Below are 12,012 nucleotides of genomic sequence, written 5' to 3'. Positions count from 1 at the left end.
TTTGGCTTTCAAAAACCCATATCAGTCGAATCATAGTGATAAATACTGGGTGTTTAAGGTTTCCACAAGCCTAGTAGAACTTGACAAACTTGTGGTAATAATACTAAAAATGTTTTCTTATGACTAAAGTACCAACTCATGTCTCCTCCCCTCTTCCAGGCGATAAGTACTGGGTGTTTAAGGAAGTCACGGCCGAGCCGGGTTACCCTCACAGCCTGGTGGAGCTGGGCAGCTGCCTCCCCAAAGACGGCATCGACACGGCGCTGCGCTGGGAGCCGGTCGGGAAAACCTACTTCTTCAAAGGCGACCAGTACTGGCGCTACAACGAGGAGAAGCGAACGGCCGACCCGGGTTACCCCAAACCCATCACCGTGTGGAAGGGAATACCGGACGCACCGCAGGGGGCCTTCATCAGTAGGGAGGGATGTGAGTAGTCAGCATTTATTTCAGTGATTCTGAACTGTTTTCATATCATCGACCCCTACTTAAGTCCACATTAGAGCCATGGACCCATTTGTCTCTTGGATCCAAATCTGAGAATATTTATATTGTTTGATATGATGTTGTGCAGAATTGTAGGTAGAGAGATAACAGAGAAACTATGATCAAAACAGTCATTCTTCTACATTCTCTAATTGTGTTAACATCTTGTAAATGAAATAATGGTGAAGTTTAACAATTCATCAATTTGCTGGGGACCCACTGGAACCCCCTCAAGGACCCCTGGTGGTCCCCGGACCCCACGTTGAGAACCACTGATTTGTATGATCTGGTTATTGATTATTTTCATTCATTAAACAGTGGATGGAAGTCATCTGACTGCTCAAAGATGCGTTTCAGAAGAAGGGGGAAGCCGCACACTCGTAACTCCGATGCGTTTTATTTTGTATTATGAATCAACGTTTCGGCACATTTTCCCTTCAGGATAAAACATCACATCATCTCAGTGACATATATAATTCAAAAAACAACAAAGATGTGTTCCAACCATGCTGATAATTCCCTTAAAGCAGGGCTGTGATCAAACATAGGATCGGTTGCGAAGCAAACTCCTCAGGTAGTTAGTGATCGTTCTTGCCTAATTTTTACTTTTGCTATATTCAATTTTTTTCTTGCCCTTTTGCTTTATTCTTGTGTATGTACACTGCTTTGAAGAAGACCTCTCAGAGAGTATGCGGGCATTGGTAGCCGTGTTATAAAAGCCTTAACATTGGTTGGGGCATCCTGTCTGTAGCTGTGGGTGTCAAACCCACAATCTCTGTAAAGAACAACCTCTTAGGTATTTAAGAGGTTATTTATGAGCTATATATATATACACACCATTAGAAAAGCGTGACACCTACTCTCACAATGAAATTAAAACCTGTGATATAGTATTACTGCATAATTAGTGAAGGAAAAGATTAGAGGCTGTAATTGTAAATGTATTTGAACATTTTTCGCTGGGCGACAGTACTGAGCCTGCCAGCCAATTAACCAGGTGGTTACACAGCTAGTCAGTCAGTCAGTCAGTCAGTGGGTAAGTCATTCAGTCAGTCAGTCAGTCAGTGAGTAAGTCATTCAGTCAGTCAGGCAGTCAGTCAGTCAGTCAGTGAGTAAGTCAGTCAGTCAGTGAGTAAGTCAGTCAGTCATTCAGTCAGTCAATCAGTCAGTCAGCCAGTCAGTCAGTCAGCCAGCCAGACAGTGAGTAAGTCAGTCAGTCAGTCAGTCAGTCAGTCAGCCAGTCAGTAAGTCAGTCAGTCATTCAGTCAGTCAGTCAGTCAGTCAGTCAGTCAGCCAGTCAGTAAGTCAGTCAGTCAGTCATTCAGTCAGTCAGTCAGTCAGCCAGTCAGTCAGTCAGTCAGCCAGACAGTGAGTAAGTCAGTCAGTCAGTCAGTCAGCTAGTCAGTCAGTGAGTCAGTCAGTCAGTCAGCCAGTCAGTCGGTCAGTCAGTCAGCCTCCTAACCAGTCTGTTAGCATTCAGTTAGCTTTTCAGCCATTCAGCGAACCGGCCAGTCCTCCAGACAGTCAGTCAGCCAGTCACTCTGTTGCTAATTCAATTCATTCACATTGACTTATTTCTCCCTTAGCCCTGTGTTTATGCTACAGCAGCATAAAATGCCACAAGCAAAATGCCACAGACACACATACACACACACACACACAGCCTCCTAGAAGGAAACTGCCCATCATCACTTCTGCTTGTCGAGTTGCGACCCCATAACCCTGTGGCTGCCACTGAGGGAGGCGAGAACACCAGAGGCAGAGTTCTGTCTTTGTGTGTGTGTGTGTGTGTGTGTGTGTGTGTGTGTGTGTGTGTAAGATCAGAGGTGGTGACATGGGCAGTCGGGCGTGGCTTCTTGGTGTTGGATCAGAAGCTGTCCTACAGGGAGTTTGGAGGCAGCAGACGAGTGTGTGTGTGTGCGCGTGTGTGTGTGTGGGGGTTTATGTGTGTGTTTATGTGTGTGTGTGTGTTTGTTTCCTGTGGAGAGTCGAGAGGTGATGGAGCAGACAGAAAAAGTAGACTTCATCAATCAGAAGAAACCTTCTGGGGGTCTTCTACTGGTGTGCTTTGTGTGTGTGTGTGTGTGTGTGTGTGTGTGTGTGTGTGTGTGTGTGTGTGTGTGTGTTTGCGCACGCACACCAATATGGATTTTTGAAAGCCAATACCGTGTTTAAATTTGACCATTTTCATGCCCAAATAATTCCAAATAAGACAGATTTTTAGTGTTTCACTTAGAATTGTATTCTCTTCAGGGTTTAAAAGCCTCTGAAACAGCACTGAGACCATCATGGGACACTAAAACTCTCCACTGAAACCCAGGATAATTACCTTCTTTTACAGTTAGCAGCTCTTGAAGGCAGGCTGACCCACCGCACCTATGCAATGGAAGGGGAGTACTGGGATACATTAAAGGAGAAATCATAGACGAAACATAATTGAACAATTAATGAGAATGAATAAAATGTGCAAAGACAATAACGTTTCATTGCAGGTTTTACTGGCTGTTTTTTATGTAGGCTAGCTGTGGTCAGAGAGGAACCTGCAGTACACGATATGACTGGCCGATATGTGATATTTAATAAAAAAATATCGGCCCAATACATACTTAATATAAATAGATGTTGGCTTGTGTGTGTATCTATCTGTATGTGCGAGAGTGTGTGTGTGTGTTTGTGTGAGTGTTTGAGCCTGCATGTTATTGCTGAGGTGGGGTATCCATTTACTGCTCTCTCTCTCTCTCTCTCTCTCTCTCTCTCTCTCTCTCTCTCCCTCTCCCTGTCTCTCTCTCTCTCTCTCTCTCTCTCTCATTCTCTCTCCCTCTCTCTCTCTCTCTCTCTCTCTCTCTCTCGTCCAGTCCCATCTGTCTCCCGGCTACAGTGTCTATGTCTCCTAGGCATTACATAATATTGCCCTTCAATAAAAACAAGCACTGCTGGGACCAAAACACTGTAGCTGCCTATATCCACTGTGTCACACTAGAAATGTTATTGCCTCTAATGAGATCCTACGCCACAGAGATATGCCAGGGCCGAGGCAGAGGGTGTACAGTCGAGGATATTGAAGATGGATGTTTTTGAGTTTCAGAGAGCGTATACGCTTAGAGAGTGAAGCGTGGTATTTGTCAGTGTCGTGCATAAAGCCTCCTGAATGTCAACTTTTGAGGAATTGAGAAAAATCGGTGGAGTTTGCTGTTGACACCCCGGCAGTTTTGATGTTTTACGGCCCTTTTCTGATGGTTTGGGCTTTGGTGCAATGTTCAAGAACATTTTTCTGTACATGAGAGGGAATTTCAGCTGTAAATTTCAAACTCTAGGTACAAGATTTCTGCAGGATGAGAGGGAAATATTGTGATTCGTTTTGCAGGATTTTAGAAATAGAGCTGTGTTTAGACTATTGAAAAAAAATGCTTGAAAAATTACAAATGTTCTCAATTTATGCTTAGGGAATGAAGCATGGTATTCATTATTGTCACTGTCATGCATGTAGCTTCATACCATCTCTTGATTAATTGAGAAAAAAAAAGTGAGTTTCCTATTGGTGTTCATACATTTTTGACATTTTACAAGGCTTCTCCAATAGTTTGACTCCTGAGAGTCAAAAAGGGCAACAATGCCAACTTACAGGACAAATAACAAAATTTGAGATACAAGGTTTTCCATATGGGATACTGATAATATGGAAATGTAGTAGTTTGGTTTCTATTTGATGGTCACCATGGGGTTAACAATTTTGAAAATGGACATTCAATATAGTGTAACTCCTGTGCTCAGGAAAATTAATACCTTAAAGAATGAATGGTGTGACAGATTTGATCTGTATTATTAGCAAATGTTTTTCATGTTTGTATGGAATAATTTCAATATTTACTCTCTCATTTCTCCATGTCTCTCCACACAACCCCAACCCTCCTCCTCCCCTCTTTCTCTCACATCCCACCCCTTCTTCCCCACCTTCTACTCCATCCTCCCATCCTTAGACTACACCTACTTCTACAAGGGGAAGGAGTACTGGAAGTTCGACAACCAGAAGCTGACGGTGGAACCCGGATACCCCAAGTCCATCCTGCGCGACTGGATGGGCTGCGACCAGTCCGACATGGAGCGCTCCGGCGGCAACGGCAACCGCGGCGACCGCCAGCTGCCGCTCGACGACGTGGACATCATGGTGACCATCAACGACGTCCCGGCGACGGTCAACGCCATCGCCGTGGTGATCCCCTGCATTCTGTCGCTCTGCATCCTGGTCCTGGTGTACACGATTTTTCAGTTTAAAAACAAAGGGGTGCAGCAGAGCACCATGACGCAGCACTACTACAAATACCCCGTACAGGAGTGGGTATGACAGGCACGATTTGTTTTTTCTCAAGACGTCAAAGGTCAAGGTTCAAGAGTTGAAGGGGGTCGAGCAGTTGTGACATTGTTAGCTAGCTGACACGCTACCTGACGCTGGCTGATGCCGACAAAGCTAGCAACGCTACCGAAGGACAATGGGACGGCAATGCTAAAGGACGCTAATTGCGCTAGCTAACGTTAGCGATAAATACATGTAGGGACACACACTGAAAATGCTCTGTGGGAGTAAATGCAGACGTTGGCTCAGACTAGGAGCGACCTGTGTGTGTGTGTGTGTGTGTGTGTGTGTGAGCGCATGTGACTCGTGCCTGTCTTGTGACACAAACACCTCGGTGTAAAACAGGAAGGAAAGGCTAATACTGATTTTGTCTTACCCCCCTTTCCTCACATGGCAAGGACCCTTAAAACAAACATGGCCGACAACAGCTGGAACAGTCAAAAAAGACTCTGGGAGGATTTGATTGGCTAGGAACAGTCAAACTGCCAATCAGATTTTCCAGCCTTGCACACCTGACCACATCTTCTCCGGTTGTGTAAGTGGGTGAAATGAGGTCATATGAGTGATGCTGAACTTTGACTATTCTTCTTCTGGGACTTATATTACAAGACCCTCCTTCTCAGTGAAAAGAAAAGAAAGAGAAAGAGGGTTTCGGGCAGAATAAGCTCCTCTAAGCCAGACACCACCTCCAAGTCTGTTCTGAAAACAGCTTGTACACGTGAACTACTTCAACTATTAAGTCCGATGAAATGAGAAAAAAAAGAAAGAAAAAGAAACAGATTAAAAAAATAACAAACTTTCTAAAATGTAGGTAGAAAGGCCATAACAAAAGAAAACCAAGGATCTCTTTGTGGATCGCTGATTTGTTTTGTTTAATTTATTTTAAGTATGGAGACGTAGAATTGTCGAAGAGGACCTTTTTCTCTCTTAGTTCACCATACACAGCAAGAACATCCTCATCACTATTGACCAGACCTTTGTAAACTTACACCGCTTCACTCCCCTCAACTATCAAACCGTTGATGGGATTACTGAGAAACGTTTCGAACAGTAGCTCATACCTTGAAATGATAAAATGGTGAAAAACCAGGCCATTATCTGTCAAAAACACCAAGGCACAGCTTTTCATTTGTGGTGCAAACGTTCTTAAAAATTGCTTTGATTTGGACGACTAGGACCGACGGGTTTTGGCAGACGTACATTAGCCAGTCATCAGCGTATAAAGATAGAGTAGAATAATGTTAGTTCAACGGCCTCGTCTCTGTCTTAACAGCCTCGGCAAGTTGGCCCGTATTTAACAAGCTCCTCTCAGCTGGAGAGCTGAACTAGTTTGTTTAATTTTGATCTCGTCTTCGTTTGTTTTGTTCTCTCTGTCTGTCTTTATTTTTGTCTTTGTATTTTTGTCTCCCTCTCTCTCTCTCTCTCTCTACACGCTCTATGGAATAGAGAGAGCTCAGAGCAAGTGGGAGAGAGAGGGAGATGTGAAAGAATTGGAAAACACGATGACTGCAAAAAGGGAGGAATGAGAGAGAGAGAAAGCAAAGGGATAGAGAGGCAGAACAAACCAGTGTATGAATACAGAGAGAGGGAGTGAGACAGAGAGAGAGGGAGGGATGCACAGAGGATATGTATGGGCTTGTATTAGTATGCCGGCTGTGCCACGGCGACATCGACCAGGCTTAATGAAGTACTTCTGTTCACAAAGCTCTAATAGGGGCTACTCGCCCTCCACATCCCTCGCTTTAATCCTCCTGTCCTCCCTCTGTCTCGTCTCTCTGTCCTCTTGTTCTTCTCCCCGTCCATCTGTCCCGCTCTCTCTCTCTCTCTCTCTCTTCTCCCCACCAATTGTCTCTGCCAGTCTCTCTATCAGCGTCTCTCTCTCCATCAGTTCATGCTCTCTCCCATCTAATCTTTCTCTTTTCATTCTCCTCTGTCCATCTGTGTTGCTCTCCCTCCCTACCTGTTCTCTCTCTCCCTCTCTCTCTCTCTCTCTCTCTGTTCAACATCCCATTATTTTCTATTGATACGCCATCTGTATTCAGTTTGCTTAACACACCAGGTTGCTTTTAAGCGAGCAGCAATTCAATACTTGTCCACGTTCAGTCAATGTCATGTACATCAGATTGCAGCTGCATTCATTGCTGCGTCTGAAGTGTTGGTAAAACTGGGGAGCTCATAATTCTTCTGCAGTCTTAACAGGATTGCGTTCTTAACTGTAAAACTAAACTAAAATGCAATCAGCTACGCATTTTAATTTCATTCACTTTCTAATATGACTCATATATAACGGTTCATTCTGAGGCCATGCGGCCCCCCTCAGGGGTTTTGAGCCCCCCCCCTCAGCGACTCCGTACACCATGTTGGGAACCGCTGCTGTAGGGCGAGTGGGTGCGTCCTGACTGAGTCATCGTTTAATGAGACTCTCTGGTTATGAGAGCGGGCATCATTAGCTACACACACGCACACATTTACACATGCATGTGTACACACAGGTATACACACATACACACTCATATATTGCTGCTGTTGTGTGAAAACCTTGTAACTCCAGTTTTGGTGATTGTCGTGTTTTCACTTCAGTTGGTGGATTACATGCTCCTCTGTGGGTTGAGAAAAGATTATGCAACCTTTCAAAAGATGCGTTGTCATCAAGCTAAAAACAAGGCTGTTTTTCTTAGTACCTGAAAAGATTTTGAAGATACGAGGTTTTCACCTGACAGCGACGATATCCACATCTGCATGCACACAAATGCGTGCTAACGCAATAGCGAACAGTGTGTCTTTCCACATCATCCTCAAGGCTACTAACTCATTTTCCATACAGTTAAATGGGTACATAATGTCTGTCTCTCTACATCTCTCTCTCCCTCTCTCTCCTTTGTTCTCATTCCCTCAGCTTTGTCCCTTATTCACCAAGCTCTGTCCTGCAGTAATTGAATGTGTTCTCAGCCCATATCCCTACAATTACTTGCTGCTGTCGAGGGCAATTCAGCACACGCAGCATTCAGCACAAATCGATCTCGTTCAGTATCTTACAGCGGTATTTTGACTCAGCGGAAAACGCACATTTGGTCCCTGAGAGTATACAACAAACGCCGACACGGAACAAGACATTCTGTCCCTTACCTTTAAGCCTATATTACAATATGGCCTTTGCCTGGTATCGAGCGTTATGTAAGTTTGTGGAAACATGAATGTCTATCCAAAAAAACAAAATTGCCTATTGGACCAAACTTGTCTTTTTCTCTGTGTTTTCTCAGCTTGTGTGTAATATACTGGCTGAGGCTGCTTGATTCCGGTGAAATATACATGTGATCAAAACTGAAATTGAACAGTTACATTCCAAAATGAGATATTTGGGGAAAAAAGACACATATTCCTAGAATATGATTGCATAAATGTCATTACAAGTTATCACAGAAAAATGGACTCTCGTTCTTGAGGATGTAATCATTTCTGTTTTTGAAATATTTAATAATGAACTACGAAGAACGTTTTTCTTTCAAAATGGATGTACATAATTTTGGAATGAAACCCTTCAATGGTGATTAACTAATTTATGCTTAGCAATTGGTCAGAGTTGCAAAACACTGAACACGAAACTGTTGATTTGACCAGATTATTAGAAAATGAGATTGTCTAAATGGGCAGGGAATGGGAATTAGCCTGCATGCTTACTTGGGGCAAAATTAACATTCATGTGGAGTTTATGAGTTTGATAATAGCGTCTACTAATAGGTACGTTCCCTGGCTGAGCTTCAAGGATTTTTGAAATGCTCGATTTCTGGATTGTTTATCCTTGATACTGCTGTGATACGGTATAATCCACTGATTGTCTTCCTCAATTTTTGTGAAAAAGCAGCATTATGCTCTACTGATCAAGATATCTAGCCTATTTATTTATTTGTCAGATGAAATGTTTTTTTGATGAAGAATTTTTCTGATTTTATGCTTTTGTACATGCCTTAGACAAGATAGGGAAAAAAGGTAGAGATAATATTGTGTGGTCCTCCTCAGTAAATCCTTGTACATGTTCAGCTTGACGGTCACATTGTAAATGGTAGAGCTCCAGGCTAGTTGTGAAGCATTGCAGGTTTATCATCAATGAGCGTTTTTTATTTTTTTATTTTGTAATTTAACAATAGAGATGATGGGAAGCGAGAGTGTAGCTTTCTCTACGTATTCTCCCCAAGGGGAATGCATTTAATCAAGCTAACAAGGGGTTGTCATCCCTCTTCAACACGCCCACACATATAATAGTAATAATAATAATATCTCCTAATTCATTTCACTCACCGTCATCAGCACTGTTTTTCTTGGTGCTCATTCATAATGTAAATGACAGAGGTCAGGTGTAGTTATTACTGAAAATAACTGGCATATTACTACTACTCTGGTCAGTGTTTCTATCAGGTACTTAGGTCTTACAGTAGCGGAAGAGCAGGCTGATCAAACTACCATTCACATCCTTCTATGTTGCAAGCCGCTGAGTCGCTGCACAGGTGCGACTGGGGATTAAGTGCCTTGCTCGAGGGCACTTCAACGGCAGATGTTGAGGGAGGGAAGAGCACTTCTCATCCATTTCCTCACGCTTATTTCACAGCCCGATTTTGGGGATTCAAACTGGCAACCTTCTGGTCAGTTGCTTGCTTTTTTTAACCGTCACGCTCCTCCCAATATCGCTTTGACTGCGAATGAATCCTGTTCTCTTGTCATCCTTATCAGGTTGCAGAAACAATATAGAAGGACACTTTGCAGAGGTAGTTCCAGTTAAACAGTGAGTTGGACTGGCTTGTTGATTCAGCCACAGTGGACTGCAGTACTTTATAAAGAGAGGGCGATTTGTTGAGATTTAACAAGGGGGGTGGTGAGCAGGTAAAATGTATTTTTCCATCACATTTTACCTAAACTCTTCACTTAGTATGAATTTAAATCACATGTACTAATGAGATAACCGCCATCACCCGCCCCCCTTCAGCGCTCTGGTAGAGAAGTCTGAAACTGTGTATATATTTACTGAGATTTGCAGAAGAATAGCAGTTTACAAAAGTACGGTGTATTTCAGCAGATGTCTGTTTGTGGAAACGTAAATGGAAGAAGGGTACTTGAAGAAAACATAGTAATCGCATTGTCGCTTATTCATATTGCTTATAGAACACACATAAATACAAAATGTACATGAGATTTTTAGACTACGTGGTGGACAGTGTCTATCCACCACTCTTCTGTTTAAAACTTATTTATTCAATCAGTTTCTATACTTGTCACGGAGGGCAAAGGGTCCTCTGGAAATTTGCCTCTTTTATGGATATTGTATACAGACCTGGGATACACTGGCATTCAAATGTACTTCAGTTACGTTACGATTGTTTGATTTGTCTGCCTTGGACTGCCAGGTGGGTGGGACAGATCCTCACTTGGCACAACTCAGTCCTTTGCTTTCACTTGATGTCACCATCCCCCTCTGCCGCCATTTTACACTGCTAATTTTGCATTCCTTGGCAACCAATTACTTGGCAACCAATTGCAACGAATTGGTTGTCATTGTGCCAGGCAGAAAAGATCAATCAATCACAGAAAAATAAAGAATTCTATATGAAAAATGGTGAAGTTATTACTTTATTAGGGACCAGCTTTGCATTTTCTCTGCTAATAATTATTAAAAAGGAGCAGAGAAGCTGATCCTTAGTAAGAGCTTAAGGGTACTGAGTCATTTTGTCCCAGGTTTGGTGATGTTCTGGTGGCTTTGGACAACAGTGAGTTGCCTTTAAAGGTAGACTTAGTTATGTGACATCATCACTCCCAAAGAGAACAGGGTGACACTTGCCAGAGATGGGGTATCATATCAGAAAAATGATCTATACCTTTCTATAACTTGTGTTTGTCAACATTTACAGTGACATTTACATAAAGGACCTCATGCTACTTAGAGGGCCCACATTAATCAATGCCATTAATCAATACAACTTTGGTATGTTATAGCCCCTAACCCTGACTGTGCATTCACACTGCAAACAACCAGAGAAATGTCAGCCAATACAGTTGCCTCATTTCCTTGTTACCATGGAAAAGTTGGCTGCAGCTGAACCTTTGGGAAGCATCACCCATCAGCAGCCAATGACATTAGCATTGCTAAATGTCCCACTTATCGCTGTAGCACCATTGGCAGCTAGCAATCAGCCACTAAAAAGTAACACAATGATGCAACTGCAGATTGGACTTTTAGTTGTGCAAACATTTCTCGAAGGCAAAGCTGTTCTGGAGGCAGAAATATTCCTATTGGTTTGAGTTAAATGTCAGTGTGCGGAGCCAAAGAACCACAGCTTTTCTGGCTATATGCAGTGCAGCTATACTAACATATCTAGGTTAGCCTAGCTGACCATCCAAGTTCGAACTAGCCATACTAGGCTATAGCTATCTAGTTAGCTAGCTGGCTGACCTTCCAAGATCATGAACGCCATTGTCGGGAATGAATAAAAAAAGACCGTTTATTGTTAAGACCAGAAGTTTGCCAGAAACAGTGATGTTGTTACCCACCAACCAAAAACTCCATTGAAACGGTCTATAGTTTTATACTTTGACCAGAGTTCCTTCTTTGCCTTTGGAATTTAGCTAACAGTTTCTTTGGCTCCGCCCACTGAGGTTTAACTCAAGTGAGACCATTTCTGTCTCCAGAGCAGCTCTGCCTCTGAGAAATGTTTTCGTAACTAAATATCCACTCTGCGATGTGACTGTAAGCGGTGTGAATGCAGAGTAAGAGTGTCAACTCTGGGGGAATATACTGCATCTCAACAGAGAACATACAGTACAAATTCTGAAACTTTATCACATTCTTGCTCTGACAGAACAGACCCGTCCCTGGCGAAGGTTGCTGTGACTTTGGTGTGAGGCTTCACATAGTTAAGTCTCCCTTTGACTTGCCTGTTGTTGCCTTTAGTTTCTAACGTTCTCTTTTCGTAAAAGAATACATAGGTGAATAAAAACATATCAAAGGTAGTCCGTCCAGACTTTTTGAAGTAACAAGATATATTGAAGTTCTTTGGATAATGCCACAACAACTACTACTACTAGGGAGATTTTATCAGATATAGCTTTAAGAAAGATTCAATTCAATTTTGTTTTTCTTATGAAAAGAAAAGTTTTCTGTATATACCGTATGCTTTTTGTTTGGTTTTGGG

The 12,012-nt window shown here is 42.7% G+C and overlaps 1 protein-coding gene across 1 annotated transcript in view; it reads left to right on the top strand.

Moving 5' to 3' along the window:
• mmp24 (matrix metallopeptidase 24) overlaps positions 1-4,825 on the top strand; it is a 44,045-nt gene extending 39,220 nt beyond the window's left edge. The window contains 2 exon segments of the mRNA XM_071541878.1: positions 160-426; positions 4,461-4,825. Coding sequence (XP_071397979.1) covers positions 160-426; positions 4,461-4,825 — 632 coding nt within the window.
• Positions 4,826-12,012: the final 7,187 nt, after the last annotated feature.

This window comes from Centroberyx affinis, unplaced genomic scaffold (genome assembly GCF_046629955.1).
Source record: "Centroberyx affinis isolate AG114_WGS23_722 - 3 ecotype Tasmania unplaced genomic scaffold, CSIRO-AGI_Caff_v1 ptg003966l_1, whole genome shotgun sequence".
Taxonomy (NCBI): domain Eukaryota; kingdom Metazoa; phylum Chordata; class Actinopteri; order Beryciformes; family Berycidae; genus Centroberyx; species Centroberyx affinis.
The sequence above is the reverse complement of the archived record's forward strand: the minus strand, read 5'-3'. Positions and strand labels throughout refer to the sequence as shown.